Here is a 27,979-nt window from a genome sequence, read left to right as displayed (position 1 = left end):
AGTTGTCATGCACTAGTACTGTTTGGGTTGCAGACACCTCAGGGGAATGTTGGGGGAGGGGTAGTTGGTTTTTTTTTTTTTTTTAATTTAAAAAATAAAAAGGGGAGGGGGAAAATCCCTGAAAATGCTTCTGTTATAATAAATTTGGTAAACCTCTTTTTTTGTTAACAAGCCCCAGATTTTGGTCCTAAAAAGTACTTGACAATGCCCCTTTAAAACTAAGTAAATGATTTGTGTTTTCCTGGCCTCATTTTCCTTGCAAAATTTCTGCTGGCACCACTTTCCCAGTCCCCATCATCTGAATGCTAATGAACATCAGGGGCCCGCCAGGCCCGGAGCTTGTGGTAGTGGTTTCCCCATTTATTTTGCAACTTGCGTTTAATTTGAGGTTTTCCAAATTTTTTTAACACACCTCTATTTATTCTGGAACACAAGAGAGCATTTGTAGGACGGGCCCATGATTGAATGCGGCTTCCTTTCACTCTTCCCTAGTTCCTGCTTTAGCCAGCTTAGGCATTACTTCTAGTGAATGGATCTCCTGATATAGTCACCTACTGATTTTAAAATATGGTCTGGAGGTTGCCAGAGGAGTAGGGAGAGGGAACGCAGGAGTAGAGGGATGTTATTCTTTGCTGAAAATTTGAATTCCAGATGCATTTCTTTTCGGAATCCCACATGATTAGGGTTAGCACTGATGCTAGAAGATGCATAGAATTCTTGTAAGAAAGTTTGGATCTTAGGGAAAGATTCAGGAGCTGCAGGAATGGAAAAGCTGAGACATTAGGAGGTTTTTTCTCTCTGGAGTCTACCTGTAAAATGAATTTACTATGCGACAAATGAGTGGAACAGCTTCACATTGCAAAGTGAGGGTTTTAACACCCCATCGATCTAAATCACTAATAACAGCATAATGCTCAGACATACAGTAGCTGTGTGTTTTCTCCAGGCTATGTAATATCAATCCTTAAAGCATTCAGCTGGAGGCAGCTTAGTAAACTTGGTTTCTTTGTTGTTAGACCTAAATGGACTAGCCTGATCCTAAGGACTGCTCTGGGAGGAGGGGGGTCAGGGAGTGGGGAGGTTTGAATTCACATTTTGTATGGCTAAATTCACGGCGCCATCTCAGACTCAGCTTGGTGTTGGTGGCTATTTCAATTCCATCCTTTCCCAGCATTGTAACCATAGAATACAATGGAGGGACGTTTCCTGTGAGGATTTTTAGAGGACTGTAGAACATAAAGCAACAGAAGATTCCCAGGGAAAAATAGATCCTGTGCATGTATCGTATTCTATACTGCTGGTTCAGACTAGTGGTACAGGAATACAATTACTGTAAATTGTAACATTTGAGGCCTTTATTGTCGGGCTGCTATAGTGTTTGTAACGTAAGGTGTGGTATGTTTAAAGCAAGTGTCAGATGAAGAATACTTGGGATTTATGTAGCCAAAGACGCTCTCTGCAAGTGCTAACTCACAGCAGCTCTGGGCGTCTTTTTGGGAATATGCAGTTTTGGAAACTTCTTCCTATTCTGAGTGGGAAGGGTTAATATCTTTTTTATTTGTTTTTTTGTAGCAGCTGTCTAACATAGGCTTTCCCCCTCCCAGCTGCATGGTCAGGGAGTCTTCTGATGTATCCACACAGGAAGATTGACAAGGGTTCAGAATCACTAAAGACTGAGCAGCTGGGAGAATATTGGATGCTTTCTCCTTGGGTTGGGACCCTTTCAAGGATCAGGAAGATCTGTGAAAAGCAGAGTGATAGAAATATAAGGGCTGATGGATCTTTTTACTCCTTGGAAGCAGTCTACAGCTAAAGAACAATGAGCAGGATAAGAGTAGCAGACACCAACAAGAAGGCACTTCCAATTAGGACAGAGGCTTTCCCTCTCCTCTCTTTCCCTGTCAGAAGAACCTGGGCAGACAGTTGGAACTTGAGGACTAGTTAGGTGGGATCACATGGTTCCATTGTAGGGAACTGGTCTGGCCTTATAATATGTAGAGGACAGGGAGAACCAAAACAATCAACCTACATGGATGCTGCCTCTGTCCCCTTGCATAAATTCCCAATCCAGTGCTGACGGAGGATTTTCCAATGTGGATTTCATTAGCCAAAGGCAGGCAAGAAGCCTATAGATGTGACTTCAGCAGGAAAGGATTTTTTTTGTTTGTTTGTTTGTTTAAAAAAAAGCCAGCATTAAAATAACAAAGAAAAACAATGTAAAGGCATCCCACCGATCCCCGGGTGACAGGCAAGTATCACAACCTAGATAGAAGTTTAATTCTACCATTGTCTAACTAATAGCTATGAATTTAAAAGAAAATTAAATTTTCATTGCAATAAACTATAAAATGGCATATTGGCTTAGTGGGTAAATAATAATTTACGCACATAGAAGATTTCTCTCAGTTGCCAAACATGTGAGTCTGAATGAACATTCAGAAATGCTTTTCCTGTTCCCTTTTGTGCAGGTGACTTGGTATCACGAGCAATGCACCACATGCAATGTTTGAACACCCTCCGCCCCAGCATGAGCCCTGTCCGGCAAACCAGGCAACAGCAGCCCATCACCTGGTCCCCTGACGCCCTCCACACCCTCTACTACTTCCTACGCTGTCCTCAGATGGAGTCCATGGAGAACCCCAACCTGGATCCACCAAGAATGACCCTGAACAATGAACGGTAGGGAAGTCTGTTAACTATTAGCAGTAAGAAAGCCAGGCCAAGAAGGCCTCTTTTTGCAGAGCAGCTCAGGGCTTATGTGCAGTGCAGTCAGTTTTGCAGGATGCTATCTATGAGGCATGTTATTCCTGCCATCCAGCCAGTGTATGTCATTAGCCTTGCCAAGTTTACAAAGTGTTAGAACTGGAGCTAGGAAGCAAGTTGCTTTCTCAGACAGTCTTTCCCAAGCAAGATATATATTGTATATCGCCAGCAAGACTTGTTTAGGGACATTGCCAGGAGTGCCTAAAGCAGTAAAGACCTTACTAAAGAAAACATTACCTTCTCAATACCACTGATTAATGTCCTCATTCTTGGGAATAGAAAGGTTGATTGCAGTGGAGAGCTTGGAAGGGATTTATGACCACCCTTCTGGGGCTTATTTCAGTTGTTGCTATGTGTCTAGTACGTGGGAAACTTACACAAGAAGCCAATCCCCAAATAAAAACACACAGGGCCACCATGACTTGTGCCAGGCAAATACCTGACTCTGCAAGTACTCCCATTATTAGAGCTGCTTGGAAATTTTCCAGTGGAATATTTTTTAACTGGAAAATGTTGATTTGTCTAAATTAAAATGTTCTCTGGGCACGTACTGATTTTCGACTACATTCTGACAGAAACCTGCCTAGCAGCCATGTTTCAAAATCTGCCTGGGTTCCTGCTGGCTTGCTGATGGGGAACCTGGGAGCCCATCTCTTAGGCTTGCAGCTCTTTGCCATCCTGGACCTTTAGGGCTTCCGGTGTCCTGGTTCCCAGAGTCCCTGGTTCTGGGGCAGATCACCATATGGACTGCCCCAGAGTTGAGGCTTCCAGTCTCCTGGCTATTCAGAAAAACAAAACTTTGGTATTCACATTCCACAAGCACTGTTGAAATTTCATTTTTGTTCTGTTTTGGAATTATTATTTTATTTTTAATTTCTGAATGTCCCATGGAACAGGAATTCCAGTTTCTGAACCTAGCTGCATCCAGGATATGTTAGTGTGCCTTCTACTGTGCCGTTCATTGTCAGCCTGGCAGGAAGTCAGGCACACAGCATCTCTCCTTGCCCCTTTTGAGAGCAGGCTGTGGTTGAGAAGCATCATAGGGTTGCAAGTTGTTAGATTCTAGCTCCCATGCAAGGTGGCCACATTCTCAAAACGAAAACACAGGTCATCTGTCGGGCACAGGAGCAGGAGAAAGGATGATATCTGCCACAGCTTTAGTAATACTGTGGCTTCTTATTCCAACATTGATCCTCTGCTGACCCTAGAGTCACCCCTGTGCTGAGTGGCAGCAGATATCCAGGGCCTTGTAGGTCAGCTCTCCCGTGGAAGAGATATTGGTGATGTGGAATCTGGATATAATCTAAGTGTAACTTGCTTTATTTGCACACATACACCAGTCTTGGGATGAGGTGGTCCAACAGCATGCAGGGCAATCTCTTCTTTTATGCATCTTAGCCCAACCAGGGACTGGTTCCCAAGGAGCAACCCTGCCTCAAGAACGGATTCTTATCAGAGGCCAAGACAGCCAGCAAATTCTCCAGCTGCTCACACAGCTCCCTTTCTGCCCAAGCTGCCTTTATACCCAACTTTGCTTAATTGCCATTTGATTGGCGTGCTATTATATTTGAAAATAGTAATTCTCCCTTTACTGATGCCCGATTTTCCTCCAGAAGAAACTACAACCTTAAACATATATGTCTTGTGGGAAAGACTGTAGAAGCAACTGGAGAGAACCAGTGTGAGCTTGTGATAGACATAAGGGAAACAAGAAAGGAATGCAGAAGATTTTATTTTAAGTTGTTGTGGCTAGATAGATTTTAAAAAGAAGTTACTTGGTTAAAATAGAGAAAGGGATGCAAATGTGATAACTGCAAAGTTGGCTACACTGTTTGTCCTACTAATCTTAAAAGGTCTCACACAGAGTACGTCTACGCTACAGCTTGATGTGTAATCTCCAGCACGGGTAGTTGTAGCTTTCATAGCAAGCTGAAAATAGCAGTGTGGCTGCTGCAGCAGCACAGGTGGCAGCCCAGGGTAGCTGCCCAAGTACTTACCTACAGTCTCTGATTGGATTGTACTTGAGGCAGATAGTCCATGCCGCTCTTCACATCTTTGTGGCTACACTGCTATTCTTAGCATGCTAGCTCCATTAAGACTAGAGTGTGTATGTTTTATCTGAGCTTTGAATTACACCTGGTCAACACTGTAGCTCGGACACTTAGACACAGTCACCCCTATCCAAAGGAAGGCTGTAGCAGACTGTATTTTGTGCATTGTGATGCATGCTGTGCAAGAGAACAAAAGAGCTTTTATGGGGTGTGATCCTATGAGGTGCTGAGCTCCTTCAATGCCTGCTGTAGTCAGTAGGAGTTGAGACCACTAAGCACCTTGCAGGATTGGTCTCTTATTGGATCAGAAAATGTAGAAAAAGTTCTCTCTCTATTATATGTTTTATTTATTTTCAGTACAGCTCAGCATGATGCTACTACAGTGACCACTTGTTTTCCCTGTTGCAGACAGTGAGTAAGCCCTGGGTTTGAACTGAAGCTCAGGCCTAACTCCCCTTCCGTCTACACACATATCGTGCTAACTGAGGGCTTGGACCCAGGTCCCAAGACCCCATAGGGGATGGAGGGTCTGAGCCTGAGTCAAGCAGAAACTCAGGGTTCAAGTCTTATTGCTATGCAGCATAGATGTAGCCCCTCTGGACTTGTGATCTGGGAGTCTGTCAAAAGTATTGCATAATTCCATGGACTGATTTTCTTTGGCCTCTGGACAGTCCAGTTTGGTGGACAGTCAAGTTTTCCCACACCACACCATGAACAGAGGGCTAGCCTGGCCACATTTTAGGAAGTCTGTGACATGAAAGGTTGAACTTAGGCCCGCATAATGCAGTGTAGACACTGGAGCACCAGGTTGGGATCCAGGATTCAACAGTTCTATCTTCGAGTGATTGCTCATGTCCATTCCAATATAGGTGTGTGAACGCCCACAGTGCACGGTTCCCGGAACTTTTTTCCCCTTAGCAGACCCCGTAGGGCCGGCTCTGGTGGCCCCTGGAGTGCCGCGCCCATGCCGCAGCACATAAGGCACTGCTGGCCCTACGCCCCCTCAGTCTCTTCTTTCCGCCCGTGACGGTCAGATGGAGCTAGCACTTGCTCTCTGCAAGTGCCATTCCCCTTCTTTGATCTCTTTGTTAATCAAAGTACCTAGTTAGTTTAAGTAGTTGTTAAGTGTTGTAGCTTAGGAAGAAGTCCCTGACGGACTTAAGGTGGCCGGGCTATGTCCCGGCCTCCTGGGTTTAATCCCCTCTGTCCTCCCTCCCACTCGGTACCTTAAGTGCCTGGGGGGAGAGCAGACAAGAGTAAGATATGCAAGGCTTTTAAACAGTGAGCAGAGCGGAGAGATCAGGTTTAAAGCCTCGCTCCTATGGCAGCGCTCCGCTCTGTGTCCAGGTCGTCCTGCTCTCTCTCGGTGCGCTCCGTCGGCACCGGATTCCACTCAGCACGGAGCAGCATCCTCGGTGCCGACGACGAGGAGAGCGCATAGAGCGCGGACACTCCCCTGAGCCATGCGTACGGGCAGGGTCGAGGGCAGAGATGCACCAGCCACGACCCGTTGAGTCCCCTCCGGGTCTGCATCTCTGTGCAGGGGTCCACCCCCGACTCTTCGGAGTGGGAGAGTGCCCCTGCCAACGGGGAGGATGGCGGCATGAGCCTTATTGGCTGGCCTATGCCACCTCCGTCCCACACACACCCCTCCTCCCCCCCCCGCCGAGGGAGAAGGGGCTAGGGTCCCGGGGCAAGCCCGCGTGGGTCCCCCCAAAGGGCGGTGGAGATCCCCGGTACGGGGAGGAAGATCTCCCACCAGGCAGCCACCAGGGGTACAGCGAGGATGCTCCCCCAGCAGGTCGGCACCAGACCCCCTTCGGTGGCAGCGGGGCTCCCCCAGCACTGGACCCCCATCGGCGGTGCAGGGCTCTCCCGGCACCAGACCCCCAGTGATGGTGCGGGGCTCTTTGGGTACCAGACCGCCAGTGGTGGTGCTGGAGCCCCTGGCAGCAGTGGGACTCCAGCCGGCTCCGCACCCCCAAGTGGGGCTGGAGCCCCCGACGGCAGCGTGGCTCCCGCCAGCTCCGCTGCCCCAGGCAAGGCTGGAGCCCCCCGTGGCAGTGGGACTCCAGCTGGCTCCGCACCCCCAAGCGGGGCCGGAGCTCCCAGCGGCTGCGGCACTCCCGCGGTACCGCAGCCACAAAAAAAAAAAAAGAAAAGCCGGGCCGGAGCTCCCGAAGGCATCGGGGCTCCCGCAGCAGTGGGGCTCTACCAGCACCGCAGCCCCAAGAGGGGCCGGAACTTGCAATGGCAACGCAGTTCCCCGCGGCACCGGGGTCCACATGGCACCGAGACTCCACGTCGTGCTGCAGCTCTCCACAAGGCTGAGGGGCTCTTTGAAGCTCCCCTCAGCAGTAGGCAGCGGAAGCACGGTCCCCAGCGTGGGCAGGGCACCCGGGACCTTGGACAACCGCCTGTGTGGCTGCTCGGGTCCCACGGGGGGGGCAGTCGTCAGAACAGCCGATGCCCCCTCAAGGTGTCCAAACAGGTGACAAAAGTGCTAGTAGGGGTACAGTCTGCAAGTTCCAAGAGGAAGTGCTCATGGCTGCAACCATCAGGCCCATCCAGGAGGTGCAGCAATCTATCCAGAATGCCTGGATCCAGAAGTCTAGTATGCCGCCCTCGCCCTACAAGGACGCATACTTTCATGGGTCCATCCTCCGGAGCCACCAGGGGCTGGCTCCTACTACCAATTTACAGCCTCCCCTTGGCCTATCTTCGGCTCCAAGGGTGTTCACAACTTGCGTGGCAGTAATGGCGGCCCACCTCAGGCGAAAGGGTGTGCAAATCTTTCCCTTCCTGGTCGATTGGTTGATGGGGGTAGGTCCAGGTTCCCAGTGCAGGTCAGCGCGACTTACACTGCTCCACATGCAGCAGGCTGGGTCTGCTCATGAATGAACAGATGTCCACTGATCCCAGTGAAATGCATAGTGTTCCTGGGGGCCACCCTGGACACTCCCCAGTCCAGAACCTTCCTGCGTCAGCCATGTTTTCAGGTGCTGGTCTCTATCATCTCCCAGCTGCACCGATACTCCACGACAACAGCCAGGCACTGCCTGCTGCTGTTAGGCCACAAGCCAGCCTGCACATACGTAGGGAGGCTAGCTCGCCTGAGACACAGGCCGCTTCAGGCATGGTTGGCCTCGGTATATGTGCCGAGCAAACACTCACTGAACTGGGTGGTCCAGTTCCCCACCTGCCCTAGCCTCCCTGGACTGGTGGAGATTCCCCAGGACAGTAGGGAAGGGCGTTCCCTTCAGGAACTGATCCCGTCGGTCACCTTAAGTTCCGACAGCTCGTATGTGGGATGGGAGCCCAGATGGGTGCCAACCTGAGCATTCAGGGGCTCTGGTCAGTGGAGGAAAAGCGCTTGCAGGTCACCATGGGGGAGCTGAGAGCCATTCGCCTAGCGTGCAGGCTGTTCCTCCGATCCCTGACAGGCGGAGTGGTGCAGGCGCTGCCGGACAACACTGCAGCCATTTCACATGAAGAGGCAGGGAGGGGCACCCTCCTGGCCTCTCTGCGAGGAAACTACCTGTCCGTGGGGCTTTGCCATGAGGCACGACTCTGCTGGACTGCGTCTCACCTCATGGGGGTGAAGAGCGACGAGGCGGATCGCCTCAACACGTCGTTTCTACCCCACCACGACTGGTCGCTGCACTCAGGGATAGTGACTGCGATCCTCCAGAAGTGGGGTGTCCCCCAACCGGATCTGTTCATGTCGGTTGGGAATGTGCAGTGCCAAGGCTCGGCTTGTGCTAGGGTCTTGAGACTGGGTTGCTTTCAGATACGTTCCTCAGTAATGGGACGGGGACCCTCAGGTATGCGTTCCCGCCCACTCCACTCCTGCCAAAGGTCTTACTGAACATAAACAGAGGCAGGGTGGATGTCATATTCACTGCTCAGGCCTGACTGAGCCAGCACTGGCTCAGCATGCTGCTGGACCTTTTGTTCGCCCTGCCCATGGGGCTCCCAAGGTGGCATGACCATCTCTCCTAGGACCACAGTGGCCTGTTGCACCCGGTCCTGGATTCCCAGCAGCTCACAGCCTGGAGGCTCTGTGGCTGATGGAGGTAGGGGGGCCTGCTCGGTGTAGGTCCCACAACTCCTGCTGGGCAGCAGGGATCCTTTCTACACAGGTCATGTATCAAACTAAGTGGTCATGGTTTACCTCTAGGGTGGAGTCCCAGGGCATTCCACCAGCCTCTTGCCTCCGCAGGCAACCCTGGAGTACTCCAGGGTCTGGTGCTGGCCTCATTGACAGTCCACTTGGCAGCGATTTTGGCCTTCCATCACCCGCTAGTGGGGAGATCCCCGTTCTCCCATCCCACGTTGGTCAGGGTGCTCAAGAGGGTGGAGAGGCGGTATCCCCAGGTCCGCAACCCGGTGCCTCCCGGGGATATCAGCCTGGTCCTCTCGAGACTCATAGGGGCCTCCCCTTTGCAACCCAGGGCTTCACGCCCTCTGCCGCGCTTCGTGGACGGTAGCCTTCCGGGCGGCCATTACTTCAGCTTGGGGGGTCTCTAAACTTAAGGCCTTGACCTCGGAGCCCCCTTATACACTATTCTATACGGATAAACTGCAGTGGAGGCCATGCCCGGCCCTCTAGCCTGGGTTGGTTTCCAAACCTCGTTGTAACCACGATTGATCTCTCCCTGTGTTTCCCAAACCGCGCGGTCTGGGTTTGGAGATGGCTTTCGCTAGACGCGAGACGAGCCCTGGCCTGTCACATCGAAGACACGGCCGTTCCAGAAATTGGCGCAGCTCCTCATCGCGGGTGGGGGACTGGATGAAAGGATCACCAGTCTCCACCCAGCACATCTCCGCGTGGATCACATCCTGCATCAAGTGCTGCTAGGAGCAGGCGAATGTGCCGCTGCCAGGTGTCATCACAGCGCATTCACCCAGAGCTAAAACCTCATCCGCGGCTTTTCTGGAGAGAGTGCCCCTGCAGGACATCTGTAAAGACGCCGCCTGGTCGTCGGTCCACACCTTCACGTCCCACTATGCCATTGTTCAGCAGGCGAGAGAGGATGTAGGATTTGGCAGAGCTGTGCTGAGGGCAGCTCACCGGTAACTCCTACCCACCTCCGAGGTATGGCTATTTAATCACCTATATTGGAATGGATATGAGCAATCACTCGAAGATAGAAAACAGGGTTACTTACCAGTAACTGTTGTTCTTCGAGATGTGTTGCTCATATCCATTTCACACCCACCCCCCGTCCCCACTGTTGAAGTTGGCAGAAAGAAGGGACTGAGGGTGCGTAGGGCCGGCAGTGCCTCATGTGCTGCGGCATGGGTGCGGCACTCCAGGGAGCACACCAGAGCCAGCCCTACGGAGCTAGCTAAAGGGAAAAAAGTTCCGAGAACTGTGCACTGTGGGTGTGCACACACCTATATTGGAATGGATATGAGCAACACATCTCAAAGAACAACAGTTACTGGTAAGTAACCCTGTTTTTTCCTAACCTGGGATTACAAATGAGTGTAGACACTCAAGCCCTAGGTTAACAAACCCAGGGTCTGTTAACTCGAGTTCTACTAGCCCTGGGCTTACATTGCAGTGTAGATATACCCAGTGTGGGTAGTTGATCAGAGTTTGATGTGGATTAAAACATGAATGCAGTCCCAGTTTCTCACTTCCTCTCCACATATACATCCCTTCCATGGTCCCCAGAGCTGTGTTAGAGAATGAAATATCAAAATTTATCTTCAAGCTGTAAGTCTTTTATTTTTAAATCAATAGAGGATGCTGCAGCAGCAAGTTTTTGGAATATTTCCATCACTTACTTTGGATCAAGACTTAGGTGTACAGGAAATTAAAAGTGATATTTAAAAAAAAATCAAAAGGTTGGCATTGGGGGGGGGGAAGCCATGAGTCTGAATATACCAGATTGAGCAAATGGCTTTAAATTTTGATGGAACCCTAGAGATGCCAGATATACCAACAGCAACTAACTTCCAACCCTACTTGGAATTTGTTCCAGGATATGTTTGTATGTGTCTTACTCCATTGACCTCAATCCTTGTTGTTTAATATGGCTAATGGAGTAAATATTGCTGGGGATACTTTGTACGTGTCTGTTTATTCATTCCCAACTAAAGGGAAAAGAAAATCGAGGTTGCATGTGAGTGTGCCGGGGCACAGCGTGATGGATGAAAGCATTGATTCACCTACTCTGACTTGGCAAAGCTTTAATCCTTTACTGAGCTGTGCTAAATCAGCTGCAAACTCTGCATTGCTCTATTGTGCTTTTATGGTCCCTCTGGAATATGCTTTTGATGTGTGCTGCAAACCTGGACTGTTTTTTTCCCACCAGTGAAAAATCTCAATCATGATCCATGAACCAGGACAGTAATGCTGAACTCCTTTGTAATTGTTTGTGCTTTGGTTCCAGGCTCAATGCAAAATCTATCAGAATTTTAAAAAGACCCCTAAACTTAGCAAGGAGGGTGAGGATTACTGGCATTACAGGCCTAGTCTTGTAAACTCAGGTCTGATTTTGAGATACTCTGAGCACCTAAAACTCCTATTTACTTCAGGGGGAATTTGTTTTTTGCACACTGAAAGCTCACAACATATTAGCCATTTGCTTTGTCAGATGAGCTCTTTGTCAATCAGCTTTATGCCACCCATTACACTTATGAAGGGGCATGCTATGAAAATCATAGCAAAATCAGGGTTGGAAGGGAGTTAGTGCTTCCCTCTAACATTGGGAGAGTATAGAATTCACTATCCTAAAACCATCCCTGATGGCTGCTGTCATGTCTAGGCTGTCAGAATGGTGCTGAAAAGAAGTTGCCAAACCACAGAGCTGCTGACACATGCAGACTCAGCACCCTACGATCAACTTATTCTGTGTGCAATTCATGTGCATGTGAGGGGGTGTGAGAATGCCCATATAAAGGAGAGTTGCAAGATGTGTGTGAGAATCCCCATGCAAGTGGCCTACACACTTAGGCCACCTCTGTTCACAAGAACATGCAAGCTTCACCTCGTCCATGGTAACTCCCTTATCAACCAAACTGATGAGACTGAAAGTGGTGGTGGTAAATAAAGGGGTAGGGATAGTGAGAGCCATGTCGGAGTGAGAGAAGCATGGGAGCCTCTCTTCAGGTTGTCAAGAAGCAGGAGCCTCCTATCAGCGTATATTTTCACATTGAAACCTGGGGAAGCCTGTTGGCTGATGATCAGGCTCTGTGGTGTTCTGATTCCTATCCGAAGGCAGCAGTGAAGAGGTTGAGTATGAGAGAGAAAACGCAGGCAGCAGTGTCACTTAAGTAAAAAGCCTTAGAACATTGTCCATGCTGATAACAGTATATTTGTTACATAACTTACTTTGAACTCCATATTGGCCTTTCCTCTGCACATGCAGAGCGCTGTCTGCTGCATTGTGCCAAATGAGACACCTGGGGAGGTGTTTTGCAATCTGCAAAGTGCCACACCTTTTAAATACCATGGCAAACCCAGTAGACAAGGATCTGAGATGTGAGTAAACCTCTTTGCATAGCAACAAACCTCCCATTGCCTGAGGGCGCCAGAGCTCCGGAGTGTCCCAGCAGAACATATCTGCCTTAGTCAGTGGCAAAAAAGAATATGCACCGAGCACTGATAGCTCTTGGGTTTCACAAAGATCACACCGCAGCCAACATATTTTCATAATGTGAAGAACAAACAGAGGTGTGGCTTGCTCCTGCCCTGTTTTTTCCCATTGCTGATGTCAGTATGGCTCAGAGCAGTGGTTCCCAAACTTTTTCCTAAGGTGATCCACCAACTGCATTTTGTCTTTTTTGGGGGGAACCCACCATTACCCTTGCTCCCCCTTCTCAGCCCTCCTGCCCCTCCTTTCCCTCTCTTCCCATGCTTGGCTCTTCCAGCCCTGCCCCTTCCTGCAGCCCCAGCTGATGCCCCTCTCTCTCCACAGTTGGGCCATGATGGCTACCAGACTGCTGACTGTCCGCTCACTGGCTCCAGCCACTTCCTCCAGGCTGTTGCTCTTGCTTGGGTGCTGCTCCCCATACCCCTGCCTGCTGGGGAAGTGAAAATGGACTCTGGCCAGCAGCAGCATGGAGGAAGCAGCCAGAGCTGGTGAGCAGACAACTAGCAGCCTGTCTCCGCTGTGTGTGACCTAGAGGTTCCTCCTCCATGCTGCCTGGATTATGCTCCCCAGGCTGCTGCCCAGGGTATGTAAGCACACAGGACATTGAGTGCTTCTGGGGAACGTGCAACCCACCTAGACACGTCCCAGGACCCACTGTTGAGGAAACGCTGGCTCAAAGACTCTACATTCTGAGATCATGTCCCATGCTAGAAGTTGGGTTTATGACAGTTCTGGGATTATGGGTCACTGCATATTGAGAAGGACCATCCCATGTTAAACCAAGATGCCTTTTGCCAATTTCTGCTAGCTTTCCAGATGGAATTTAAAGATATTGTGGTGTTTTTTCAAAGATGTAGAAGATAACCTTGATATCTGGCCAAGATTCCTCTGTCAGTACAATAGTAATACTTATCTCTTCATCCATAGCTATCAATCATCGAAGAGATAAGTATTCCATAATATCTAAGTGCTGTACAAATAAAGGTGTCATTATCCCCATTTTACAGATGGAGAAACTGATTCACAGAGAGGTGAATTGACTTGGCCAAGTTTCAGAGCAGGCCTGTGCCAGAGCCAGAAATAGAAACCATGGGTCTCACTTCACTCTCAGTCCTGACCCCTCACCACTTGACCATGTTACCTCCAAAAGAGGATGTGGTGTCTAAGGCTCTGAGTAACATTATATGCCTGCAACGGTTGCTGTGGGAGAGACATCATGATCTAGGACTTAGAAAAAAGAACGAGAATGCAAGAGACTTGGATTCTGTTCCCTGCTGTGCTGCTGATTTGTTGTGTGACTTTGGGCAAGTCAGTTAAGTTTCTGTATGAGGCAAGATTAAAAAGACAGGGATTTTTCAGCTTGGAAGAGAGATGACTAAGAGGGGATATGATCATGGTCTATAAAATCGTGAAGGTGTGGAGAATGTGAATAAGTGCATTTACTCCTTCACATAACACAAGAACTAGGGGCCGCCCAATGAAATTAATAGACAGCAGGTTTAAAACAAAAGGAGATACTTCTTAACACAGTGCACAATCAGCCTGTGGAACTTGTTGCTGGGGATGTTGTGAAAGTCAAAACTGTAACTGCGTTCAAAAAAGAATTTAAATAAGTTATGGAAGATAGGTCCATCAATGGTTATTAGCCAAGATAGTCAGGGATGCAACTCCATGCTCTGGGTATCCCTAGTCTCTGATTGCCAAAAGCTGGGAATGGATAACCAGGGATGGATCACTTAGTGATTATCTGTTCTGTTCATTCCCTGTGAAGCACCTGGCATTGGGCACTGTGGGATATTGGGCTAGGTGGACTATTGGTCTGACGCAGTTTAGCCATTCTTATGTTCTTCCTGTGCGTCAACTTCTCTATTTGTAAAAAGGGGATAATGATAATTTCCCCACCTTTTGTAAAATGCTTTGAGATCCTCAGGTGGGAATGTGATATGTAAGCCTATTAAGCCCAAGACATAGTTTTTCAGCAGTGATCGTCAGTTGATAGCATTGCTTCGTAAAGCACTTTGGGATATTTTAAAAGAAATTCTAGTCCTGTCTATCATCACAGTCAGTGGAGCCAGTGTTGTCAGAGCTTTATGAACTGTCCAGATTGCAGACGTGTCATGCTTTGCAGACAGTATGTAATGGGTTATTTTATTCTGAATGACGGTGAGTATAAAATGACCTGTATTGACAGAGGCTCATGGTCTCTGCACCCATTTGAATCTCTCAGTGAAAGCCAGTAGCAGTTTTATTCTAGAGCTGATGAAGAAGGCACCATTCAGCCAGCAATAAAAATTCAGGATTTGGCAGCTTGATGGAAACTGACTGTTCTAGGCTGGAAAAGCTGTGAACACTGCAAAAAGCCATCCACGAGTACACAGGGGCCCAGCTCATAGGAACAAGAGAAAGTGTTGTTCTGACTGCTGGGCATTGGAGGCCTTCAGAATACTTCTGTCAGATTTGGCCATTCACTCATGGGAAGCTGTTTGTGAAGCGAATGCCAACCAGGCTGGTATCAGTCAAACAATCCTTCCACCCCCAGATGCACTGAAACTCCAGAATGGCTGATGCTCTTTCTGCCTTGAGCTGGGTAGCTGCTCTATATACCAGCTTCAAAAGTGACCTAAGAATTTCCTACTTCAGAGAGGATCTCTCCCATCTGTTACCTCATAGGCTCCAAGGGCTATGAATAACATTCAAGCCTCAGTTGCCAAAAGGGCCAAGCTGGAGAAATGTGTAGACATTCTTGTCATAGTCTGTTGCCTCCCAATACATACTGTGGTTTGCCAGGCAGCTGGAGAGAGGATGACCAGTTGGGACTAGCTGTCTTCCTTCTGTGCCTTCTGCTGCATGGAGTATGTGCAGCAATGCCTGCAATGAAATGTAGCAATGCTAATGCTGCTAAAACCCAGAGACAAGGCACTAGCACTTTATGGCACTACCTTCTCTCAGGGTTAAATGTCACATAAATATTGAGATGAATAGCTTAGCTTGTTACTAAATAGAGAACTGGACATTTATTTGACAAAGTGCAGGAGCCAAGGTCTCGCTAGCTAGGAGAGAAACCAGGGATGGGCCCAGGTCATTGAGTCCAGATCCACATTCAAACCGCAGTCCAGACATCCCTAAAATTGATGTTTGCTCAGATTTGGGGGTCAGCTCATGGCAATCACAGTTTGTGTACGTCTTTCGTTAATCTAGCTAGCACAGGTAACAGCAGCAGTGAAAATGCGGTGGCATGGACTTCAGAAATGGGCCAGCAACCCTAGTAGGCACCCAGTGTCCCCGGTGGGCTTGTATTGGGGTGACCAGCCGATGCTGAAGCCTGTGCCACCACATCTTCACTGCTCTTGTTAACCCGTGCTAGCTAAAGGGAGAAGACTTCCCCCACTGGACAGCACTGCATGTTGAAGTGCTTAATGAGGAATTTACACCTTCCTATGAAGCATCCAGCATTGCACAGAATAAGATACAGTGTCCCAGCATGGCTACTCCTGTCATTTTAAGATACTCACCTGGAAAATCTTCTCATTTTGCTTTTTGAAACTAAATTAAAAATAATACTTTTGCTCTTACGCACCCCTTTCACCTCATTTCACCTCACCTAAGCACTTCACCGATGTTAATTAAGCCTCTCAGTCCCTTACGTACTTGGCAGATGATCTCTTCCTCTGTGTATAGAAGATATCTAGCCAATAAGAGTGTGACTGCATTCTAAATATTTTAAGTTACAGGCTTGATGCAGGTGAAATTTTATGGCCTGTTATAACTGGAGGATCAGTTGTCCCTTCTGGCCTTAAAAATCTGTTATTAACTGAATGTCCTCATTTATTAACATGACTTGCCTCAAAGAGATCCTGTCACTTGCCATTGTTACCTGGCAATCCACTGGCAGAACTAGAAGGAGAACCCAGGAGCCCTGACTAACCGCTACAGAACACTTCCCTTCCTTGATGACCGTTGTTGGAGTGGATTTTCTGATTCTGCTGCTCTGGCCAGTGTGTATTTGTTTTGGGGATGCATTTTCAAGGACTCTAACAAGTGTCACTATCTCTCAAACTAGTAAAGGTTTTTTCAGGACAAACTTATTCTTCAGGTGGATATTTCCAGATGCTCAACTATTATAGAATCATAGAAGATTAGGGTTGGAAAGGACTTCAGGAGGTCATCTAGTCCAATCCCTTGCTCAAAGCAGGACTAACCTCAGCTAAATCATCCCAGCCAGGGCTTTGTCAAGCCACAGCTTAAAAACCTCTAAAGATGGAGATTCCACCACCTCCCTAGGTAACCCATTCCAGTGCTTCACCACCCTGCTAGTGAAAAACCTTTTGCTAATATCCAAACTAGACCTCCCCCACTGCAACTTGAGGCCTTTGCTCCTTGTTCTGTCATCTACTACCATTGAGAACAGCCTAGCTCCATCCTCCCTGGAACCTCCTTTCAGGTAGTTAAAGGCTGTTATCAAATCCCCCCCCCCCTTCTCTTTTGCAGACTAAACAAGCCTAGTTCCCTCAGTCTATCCTCATAAGTCTTGTGCTCCAGCCCTTTAATCATTTTCATTACCCTCCGCTGGACTCTCTCCAACTTGTCCACATCCTTTTTGTAGTGAGGGGCCCAAAACTGGACACAATACTCCAAATGCGGCCTCACCAATGCCGAATAGAGGGGAATAATCACTTCCCTCGGTCTGCTGGCAATGCTTCTACTAATGCAGCCCAATATGCTATTAGCCTTCTTGGCAACCAGGGTATGCTGCTGACTCATATCCAGCTTCTTATCCACTGTAATCCCCAGGTCCTTTTCTGCAGAACTGCTGCCTAGCTCGTTAGTCCCCCGTCTGTAGCTGTGCATGAGATTCTTCCGTCCTAAGTGCAGGACTCTGCACTTGTCCTTGTTGAACCTCATCAGATTTCTTTTGGCCCGATCGTCCAATTTGTCTAGGTCACTCTGTATCCTATCCCTACCTTCCAAGGTATCTACCACTCCCCCTTGCGTAGTGTCATCTGCAAACTTGCTGAGGGTGCAATCTACCCCATCCTCCAGATCATTAATGAAGGTGTTGAACAAAACCAGCCCCAGAACCGACCCCTGGGGCACTTCACTTGTGACCAGCTGTCAGCTAGACATGGAGCCATTGATCACTACCTGTTGAGCCCTATGCTCTAGCCAGCTCTCTATCCATTTTATAGTCCATTCATCCAACCCATACTTCTTTAACTTGTTGATAAGAATACTGTGAGAGATCGTATCAAAAGCTTTGCTAAAGACAAGTTATATCACTTCCATCGCTTTCCCCACATCCACAGAGCCAGTCACCTCTTCACAGAAGGCAATCAGGTTGGTCAGGCATGACTTGCCTTTGGTGAATCCATGTTGACTGTTCCTGATCACCTTCCTCTCTTCCAAGTGTCTTAAAACGGATTCCTTGAGGACCTGCTCCATGATTTTTCCAGGGATTGAGGTGAGGCTGACCAGTCTGTAGTTCCCTGGATCCTCTTTCTTCCCTTTCTTGAAGATGGGCCCTATATTTGTCTTTTTCCAATCATCAGGGACCTCCCCCAATTGCCACGAGCTTTCAAAGATAATAGCCAATGGCTCTAAAATCACATCAGCCAACTCCCTCAGCATCCTTGGATGCATTGCATCTGGCCCCATAGACTTATGTATGTCCAATCTTTCTAAATAGTCCTGAACCTGTTCCTTCAGCACTGAGGGATGTTCACCTCCTCCCCATTCTGTGTTGCCCAGTGCAGTAGTCTGGGAGCTGACCATGTCTGTGAAGACAGAGGCAAAAAAGGCATTGAGTATCTCACATCTCCACATTCTCTGTCACTAGGTTGCCTTCCCCATTCTCTAAGGGACCCACACTTTCCCTAATCATCTTCTTGTTGGTAACATACCTGTAGAAACCCTTCTTGTTCCCCTAGTTGCAACTCCAGTTGTGCTTTGGCCTTCCTGATTTCATTCCTGCATGTTCAAGCAATATTTTTATGATCCTCCCTAGTCATCTGACCAAGCTTCCACTTCTTATAAGCTTCTTTTTTGTGTTTAAGTTCACCAAAGACTTCTTTGTTAAGCCACACTCTATTCTTTCTGTGCATTGGGATGGTTTGTTCCTGCACCCTCAATAAGGTTTCTTTAAAATACAGCCAGCTCTCTTGGATTCCTTTCCCCCTCATATTAGCCTCTCAAGGGATCCTGCCCATTAACTCCCTGAGGGCGTCAAAGTCTGCTTTTCTGAAGTCCATGGTCCGTATCCTGCTGTTCTCCTTTCTTCCTTTTGTCAGGATCCTGAACTCAACCATCTCATGGTCACTGCTGCCCAGGTTACCACCCACTTCTACTTCCCCTACCAAATCTTCCCTGTTTGTGAGCAGCAGGTCAAGAGGAGCACGGCCCCTAGTTGGTTGCTTCAGCACTTGCACCGGGAAGTTGTCCGCAACACTTTCCAAAAACTTCCTGGATTGTCTGTGCTGTGCTGTATTGCTCTTCCAACAGATGTCAGGGTGATTGAAGTCCCCCATGAGAACCAGGGAAGTGGAAACTTTCCCTAGTTGTCTGAAGAAAACCTCATCTACCTCGTCCTCCTGGTCTGGTGGTCTATAACAGACACCCACCATGACTTCACCCTTATTGTTCTGGCTTCTAAGTTTAACCCAGAGACTCTCAACTGGCTTATCTCCAGTTTCATACTGGAGCTCAGAGCAATCATAGTGCTCTCTTACATACAGTGCAACTCCTCCACCCTTTCGCCCCCTGCCTGTCCTTCCTGAACAGTTATCATAAGGCTTTCTACCCCACCCCTTCAGGGCAGATCGACCTTATAAACACTGCAGTAGTGCAGCTGTGCTGCTGTTGTACTTCAGCGAAGATGCTGCTACGTGGAGAGCGTCTCTTATTGGCGTAGTTAATCCACCTCTGCGAAATGCGATAGCTATGTTGATGTGAGAAGCCCTCCACATAGACATAGATGTCAATGCCGGGGGTTAGGTTGGTATAATTGCGTCCACTCAAGGGGGTGGATTTTTTTCAGCCCACCTCCACCCTTCCCAAGCGATGTAGTTGACGTAGTTCTACTTATGTACGTTTATAGACCTGGCCTCAGTAGCAGTACTTCTAGAGAAGTACTCTGGGCTCATAAAGTTTTGTTTAGTGCAGTTGCTGAGCCACAAGCTGTCTCTTGGATCTCCTTGGAACATTCCTCCCTAATGCAGGTCAGAGATACTTGTGTCCAAATTCTTATTTTACAGCCCTGTCTGGTTGCTCACTGCACCCCATCTAGAACAGAATTCAATACATTCAACTCAGTGAGCTATCTTTCTGAAACTGCTGGCAATAAAATTACATTCTGAGATCTCTTGTCTGATGGTCTTGAGATCTTTCTGTTCTCTCTATGCCTGCCTCATCAAGCACCTGAGAAACTTGCTATTATTTCACTTTGAAACTGGCTTTATGGGTGTATCATCTCATAGTTCACTCTGAAGTTCAGTCTTTCTCTTTCTGATTGGGAAATAGCATCTTGTTTTATGCCTTATGTTGATTTATATCCAAATCTAGTCTCAGCTCAAGGGTACCTGTAGCCATGTATTTTTCAGGCATGTGAAACTACTTGGTTATGCCCAATAAATATACAATATTGTAAAAAAAAAGAAATGCATAGGACTTTCAGAGAGTTGATTTCATTCAGGTCCTAGAAGATGATGGATTTTTAGTTAGGCTTTTTGTTAGGTTTGGTTTTGTTAATTTATGGGACAGATTTTTTTTTTGTACAAGCTTAGCTGTTGTATTTGCATGATGAATTTAGAGGCATGGTTACCATGACACTGCATGGAACATCAGTGAATTCTCTCTGGAAATTATTACATATTATGTATGTGAGGCATAAAATAAGTAGATAGAGAATTGCTTGGGGCCTGATTTGAGTTGCTTGCCTGGAGTAGTACTGTACTATGGTCCAGACTGTGATATTCTTAATCATGTTGAATAGTACCTTGAGCCATCAGCAGTTTCATTGACATCAATGGGGTTACTTGTAGAATAAGGTGCTACTCAGTGTACATAAGAATATTGCAGTCTGGCCCTATCCAAGTAGTCCCATTGATAACTCCAGAATGACTTGTACAGTACTATTCAAGATAAGAATGGGTGATAAAAATTGAGCCCTCAATTTGACCATGTAACTTGGGCACTCAGTTACTGGAATCTGTGATGGAGAGGTAAGTGATTTGCTGAAGGTGACATACAAGTTCTTACTTCTAGCTCTGCTGCAGACTTGTATCTCCTACCTCCCCGTCCTGATCTCTAACCACTAAGCTATGCTTCCTAATGCAGTAAAGGAACATCCAAGGCCATGTCTACACTAGAGAGTTTACAGCAGCACAGCTGTACCAATGGGCTACGCCACCGTAAGATCTCTCATGTAGCTGAGAGAGCTCTCCCATTGACATAATTATAGACTCATAGACTCTAAGGTAAGAAGGGACCAATATGATCATCTAGTCCAACCTCCTGCACAACACAGGCTGCAGAACCTCACTCAGCCAGTCTAACCTATGACTGAGTTATTAAAGTCCTCAAATCATGGTTTAAAGACTTTAAGGTACAGAGAATCCACCATCAAGTGAGCTGTGCCCCATGCTACAGAGAAAGGTGAAAAACCTCCAGAGCCTTTTCCAATCTGCCATGGGGGAAAATTCCTTTCCGATACCAGATATGGTGATCAGTTAAACCCTGAGCGTATGGGCAAGACTCACCAGCCAGATACTCGAGAGAGAATTCTCTGTAATACCTCAGAACCCAGCCCGTTTAACATCCCTTCACAGTCTATTGACATATCTACCACCAGTAGTCAAAGATCAGTCAATTGCCAAACTAGGTTGTCCCATCATACCATCCCCTCCATAAATTTATCAAGCTCAGTCTTGAAGCCAGCTAGGTTTCTTGCCCCCACTGCTCCCCTTGGAAGGCTGTTCCAGAACTTCACTCCTCTGATGTTTAGAAACCTGCGTCTAATTTCAAGTGTAAGCTTCCTGATGGCCAGCTTATATCCATTAGTTCTTGTGTCCACATTGGCGCTGAACTTAAATAATTCCTCTCCCTCCCTGGTTTATTTCTCTGATGTACTTATAGAGAGCAATCATATTTCCCTTCAACCTTCTTTTGGGTAGGCTAAACAAGCCAACCTCATAAGGCGGGTTTTTCATTCTGTGCATCATCCTAATAGCCCTTCTCTGCACCTGTTCCAGTTTCATCTTTCTTAAACCTGGGGGACCAGAACTGCACACAGTATTCCAGATGAGGTCTCACCACCCCCAAAGAGCTCTCCTGCCAACATAGCATTGTCCACACAAGTCTCGCCAACAGAAGTGCCGATGTCACACAGGAGGATATTTTTTTTCACGCCCTTGAGCAACATAAATTATACTGTCAAAAGTTGTAGTGTAAATATAGCCTAAGAGAGAATCTGAGTTACAGAGCTACCACTGGATCATGTCCTGCTGTAATTTACAGCCGAGCAATTCCATTAATTTCAGTGGTGTTACTCCAGATTCACACTAATGGGACTGAGAGCAGAATGTGGCTCACTCAATCTCTTTCCCCTTTCAGCAAATATGGTAGATTTGCACATATTCCATCAACAGAACGTGATTTCTTCCCAGAATAATCCACAAAAGAGATTTGAATCTGCTCAGACATGTAACTCATTTGATTGGGATTTGTCTTGCAGAGCAGATATCCTTTTTTTAAATATTCAACCTGACATTTACAGTAGCATTTGATGAAAATGGTATATTTTGGTTTAATAATCCACTATCAAGTTACAGCAGCACACAGTCATGAATAAGGAACTGTAAAGCACAAATTGCCAGGCCTCCTTTTAAAAACACTTGCTGTGAATATCCAGGATTACCCCAGTGGGAGTTCAGTTTCTAATCTCTGCAGGGCCAAATAGAGAGGTGGTGGCAGCGACTATTTGTCATAAAATATACCCAGTCACGTTCACTCTTCAGAACAGCTTAGCTGTTAGCCTCCTCCTTTGTTAGGAAGATGTTGTTAACAATCAAAGAGGAAGCCAAAGCAACTTGCTAGTCACTACTGCTGAGGGGCACCTGTCTGGAAAGACTCAAACTGTGTCCTTTATTTAGTATGGTCATTGTTTAAGCACTGACTGACTCTTTCCTCAGGAAACAGGCAAGTTCTGCAACTTGAAGTCTGTAATTTACTCCGGTAGGAAATATTAACCTCAATTGGGAACAGCAGTTTTGGGGGGTCTCCCAGAGAAGAAAGTGTCAGCTTGACTCCATCATCATTCTGTGCATTGAAAGGTGCGTTGCACACTAAACCAAGGAGCTCTATGCCTTTCATGAACATTAGTTAATGGCGCTTTGCAAAACTCATTTTTAATTGTCTTTCATGACACTTGTCTATGGAAGTATTGAAACATGGAAGTTAAATCACATGCCAGCAAATCAGTAGTATAGGAAGAGAATCTTTGAATCAAAAATAACTGGTTAATCCCATGTGCTGTTCCCTACACACTCTCCCTCCCAGAGCTGGGAAGAGAAGCCAGGGGTCCGAATCCTCACTCAACTTCTGTCATCACTAAAATGTCTTTGTAGTAAAATAAACCCCCAACAATTTTTAGAAAGTTTCCTTGTGTTTCCTCCCCTCCCTTTGTGATGCGTACTGGTTAGGGTGATCTTTGTATTGTAGACTAATGAACAATAAAGGGAACTTGGTATTGGAGATTTCTGTTTGTATCAGCCCTGGGCATACATTCAGAAAGTGCCCTTTAGTCACCCAGGAAGTCCACCATTTTCACACACTTTCATTTTCATCTGAACAGACAGAAACTTAATGCACAAATAGCAAAGAGCTTAAGATTGAAAAATCTTCTTGAAATTGTAGTTACAAGAACTGCAAATGGGTAACACGTGCATACACTGTAGCTATCATTTCTTACACACTAAGAAGCATAGCTAAAGAATGTTTCTTCAGTTTTAAAACGCTGTATTAGATATAGGGGACCTCATCCAAAACCCATTGCAATCAATGGGAGTCCTTCCATTCATTTCAATGGGCATTATATCAGATTTGGAGCAGTTAATTGGCAACATGATCATCTAGGTTAGAAAACAGTATTGTACAGGAGAATGTTCTGTGACTTTATTTTGAAAGTACAGCAATTCCTGTCAACATTGCCTTATGATTTCTCTCTTATTAGTCAAACTTCTGCCTAATGCTAAGCAGAAAATACTGACCTGACCTGTGTCAAACGTTTGGGGGCTACCAAACATGAGCTAATGAGTGTTGCAGGTTTGAAGGGCCGAATGCTGTAATCCCTCACTTCCACTGAAATTCGTGGGAATGGGCAGTCTGAAAATCACACAAAGGCAACTGCTGCTTCTTGAGTCACGGTGAGCCTGCCTGCAGCCGGGACCAAAAATCACATTACTGGTGACAGACTTGTGGGAACTGAAAACAAAAGAGGGAGTGCTCTGGTGCACAGGTGAATGCTAACAGCACACTCAGCATAGCTTGTGGTTTGCCTGCAGTAGTCCTTTTTAACAGGCTGTGTTCAGAGGGGTTCATTTTGAATCCCTATCAGGCTATGCAAAGTGATTGATCCATCTCATCACAAGCCTTACTACATCCACATCCAAGCAAGGGTGAGACCTTAGAAGGAGGAGATCATGTGACCACCCACTCTAGTGACCCCCACCTCTATAGGAATGGGGTAGCTGTTGTGAGATTCCCCCTTCCTTTTCGATTTAACCACTGGAGAGGGAGGCTGGAATGGGAGTTTTCCCCCACACTGTTTTTCTCCCACATTAGGTGGGTATGTTTGCCACAGAAGAAAACAGAGCTAGCCAATAAGTTGCAGAACCTGGCAGGCTTCCCCTATTTAAGGGTCCCCAAATGATTAGGGTCTGAAGCAGCTGCTTCCTTTTCTTGTACCCGGAGCTGACTGTGGACACAACTCAATGCACTCAGAAAGAACTGGCTACAAAGAGCAGTGTGTGAATCTAGCCTGAGCTTGTCTGATGGCAGGAGGTCAGCATACTCTTCTGACAGATAGAAGTTGTGACAACAGACTCCAGGTTCCCCTGCATGTAGGCAGAGGCTGCCGATGCTAAAAAAGATGGTGGGTGCAGCACTTAGCCATGGGCAAAGCTGAGCAATTCCCCTCTGCTGAGCAATCTACAGAGTTAACTTTGGAGATATCCCTCTTATCTTCCTTCCCAGTCAGAGCTAGGATGCCTGGGAGAAAGGTGAACATTAAATGAACTGGAATAGTACAGAAGAAGCAGAAAAACTACATCTGAGAAGTGGAAAAGAAAAAATAGTATTTCTGGTGGGTCAGCTAGCTGGGGTGGAATTCAGAGTCAGCAATCAAGGAGCCTAGCTAGGATCAGTCTCAAAAGAAGTGAACTAAATTATTTCCCAGACAGGTGACTCAGGAACCCTGGCACATCAGCCTATGATTCCTAATATGTCTAAGGCTATCAGTCCCAAGTATTTCCTCTATCCAGGTCCTTTTTCAGTATATTGGAGGCACGACACTGAGACCACTCATCTACACTGTGAACTAACTGCTGTGCTCCACAAATGCGATTTTATATTTTCTAATAATATTTTGACTGTTGAAATGTTGGTGGCTGCATCAAACTTCTATCTAGGGGCAAAGATCATCTGTGAACAGCTAAATGTACAAACCAGTTAGGAAGATTTGATCATATGACAAATACAATATAACTTTCTATTGTATTCTTCTACAAAGGAGAAAAGGAACCACATGAAGAGTACTGTATTCCTATTCTCCTCTCTATCTTGTGCCTATTGTCTGAGTGCATTTTCTTCTTTGTCTTTTGTTCCCCAGATCTTGTTCAATATCATGGACAGGCCAAGTAAAACAGCAGGTGGGATCTACATTAAGATATCAAGGCAGTTAAATTTGTGATGAGGCTCAACTCTTCCAGAAAGGACTTTCAGAGCTGTGGGCCTTCTACTTAGAAAGTTCGATCTCTGGCTCTGACAAATCTTTCATCATCGATGGCTCCAGAGTACCTGACAAGTGTAGCTGTTGTGATAGATGCTGATCCTGGATGGAGAGGCACCGAACACATTTAGAAATTCAGTGTAATCAAGTAGCTTTAGGGCTTGATCCTGCTGCCTTTGTTCATGTGACTAGTACCAGTCATGGACTGCGTAAGCACTATTCGTAAGGGTTACCCAATCAGGCCCTTATTTTGTATAGCATCTTTCTTTCATACTATAAAACACCCTCCTCTGCAATCTGTTGAGGCTCTATATGTGATGAGAAAATCCTGGTTTATGTGGCTCACCCAGATTTCTTAGTTAAGCCCTTATTGAAGTTCTCTTGATTTTTGCACACACATTGCATCAAACCTGTTGAATACTTATGTGATTTGCAAGGGCATAATTTGCAGCTTGCTGTAACTCAGCTCAGAGGTGATGTAGGTTAGCAATGTGAAGTGATCAGAGCAATTGGTTGGAGCTGGGCCTGCTCCGGCTATTTCTACTGTACCACTATATCAACCCCTTGTTTACAATCTCAGGCTACTTTAGGACTCACAGGCTGAAGTAGTATCTCATACCACTATTTTCCAACTGTGTTTAGCTACAGCATTGTAGCATTTCTTGCCACAGTCATTCCTGGTCATCTCCAAGTTGGGCTACCATAACTGGATGTGATGTATAGGATTAGGAAGATGGTGAATTTATTTTATGCTGATTTTGTTTTCTCACTTTTCTGCGTGTCAGAAGCACCACTGAAAAGAGGGATTCCTCTTTCTCCCCATCTCCTGCACACATTAGATTCCTTCCCTCTTCCTTTGTGTCTGGAACATAAACACCCGGATGATGACTAGAGCAGCTTATTCAAACAGATGGTGCAGAGATGTGTAGAGGAGACAGAGTTTTTGAACGATAAAACAAAATTGTTAAATTAAAAAACTAAAGAAAAATAAATCATCTGTGTTCTGTTTAGAAACAAGATTGGTGCATGTTTCGCTTCATGTGTCATTCATAATGGATCACTCACTGTTGCTTCATTGTTCTTAAATGGGCTTTCTGACAACTGAGTTTGAACAAGACATAATGGAAGAAATTGCCATTAGACAAGAGAAACAAAAATGTTCATCTCGTGCCAGTTCTCAGCCCATCTCTTAGCCAGAGGTTAGAAGGCTTCCTAAGTTGCTGCAGCTGCCACTTTGTAGTGATCTTAGAACACTCAAGAATGAAGAACACTGATCAGTAGAACTCTCCTGAAGGTAAAAAAAGTGGTGAACTGTGTCAGGACTAGACATCAGTTTTAGTTGTGTATAAGAAATTCCCCACAGGAAGCATGAGAATGGTTGTTCCCCTGGCCTATACAAATAAAACAAATTAAATTTACATTTATTTAAAAAATCAGGGATACAGACAGCTTTTGGAGATAGAGAGGTGGTTAGGAGGTTGTTTTACACTCCTCCTCTGAGCGGCCTGCACTACAAGTGCTATGCACACTCAATTTGCTCTTCAGTCATTTGCAAACTCAACATGATATCTGCATGCATATGAGACAGTGTACGAGATGTACAAAACCAGGCAGTGTCACTAGGTGATCTGCAGGAGGAGCACATGTAATTATTGTTTAGGCATCTGAGTGTGCAAATACCTCAGATGTGCTAGCAGTCATGATAACTGCACAATTGCATGTTCATATTTGAAAATCAGGGCCTTTATGTCACTTATTTATTTGCAAGATTTAGTTGCTCTTGATCCTTAGAGCTACTTAGTGAGATTGGCTTGTACTCTTTAACACCATAGAAATACATGTGTTTTGGTGAGGAGGAGTGAGGAGAGGGAGTTATCTACAGTTTCTCCAACAGGTTGATTTTTGTAGTAACGTACTGGCTTTCTGTGAATAAGAGAGGGATGTTGCCCTCTGGGTGCTGGCCCACAGAGAGGTTAAGGGACCTGCTACTGTTAGCAGCTAAAGGAGTTCTCCTTTAACTCAAATGGTAAAGGGCTGTGTTTAAGAAGCTGGAGGACCAAATTCCATAAGCGTGTGATTTACTAGTAACTGTGGTTTATCTGAAGCACATAGATTTCATTACAACAGGAGCTTGGCAACCTTACGCCAGGAATGTGAGGAGTACGACTGTTTGATGCTATTTATCCAAAAGAAAAAAGCATCATGATTAATCATTCATTTGAGATGGTGGCAGATCCATAAGTGCCAAAAACTGCACAGCATAGCTTTGCAGGTCTCCTGCCTAAACTCTTCATGATAAGGCCGAATTGTTATCTGCTGAAAAACTCCTGTGACAATGTGTGTTAACACATCAAAGTATAAAACCAGCCTTTGTCATTTACCATCATTTCCTGTTTATGGAAGTTCTTATGGCATATTAGCCAAAAGACTCTGTCCAGTAACTCTTTGTAACATACAGTAAATTATTATACATTTAAAGGTGGCTGAGACAGAAAGTAATGACCCGAAATCTGTGGCTATGTCTCAGAGGGTGCTGCTTTCTGATTGTTGAGGTTTAAAGT

The 27,979-nt window shown here is 46.3% G+C and overlaps 1 protein-coding gene across 2 annotated transcripts in view; it reads left to right on the top strand.

Moving 5' to 3' along the window:
* Positions 1–27,979, top strand: part of ABTB2 (ankyrin repeat and BTB domain containing 2) — a 195,512-nt gene that overhangs the window by 119,108 nt on the left and 48,425 nt on the right. For both annotated transcript variants that reach the window (XM_067557543.1, XM_067557544.1), the window contains exon 3: positions 2,469–2,679. In XM_067557543.1, the coding sequence (XP_067413644.1) occupies positions 2,469–2,679 (211 nt within the window). The remainder of the gene's footprint in view (positions 1–2,468; positions 2,680–27,979) is intronic.

The sequence above is a fragment of the Emydura macquarii genome, unplaced genomic scaffold (genome assembly GCF_026122565.2).
Source record: "Emydura macquarii macquarii isolate MOO-44397 ecotype Brisbane River unplaced genomic scaffold, CSIRO-AGI_Emac_v2 contig_1876, whole genome shotgun sequence".
Lineage (NCBI taxonomy): Eukaryota > Metazoa > Chordata > Testudines > Chelidae > Emydura > Emydura macquarii.
The sequence above is the reverse complement of the archived record's forward strand: the minus strand, read 5'-3'. Positions and strand labels throughout refer to the sequence as shown.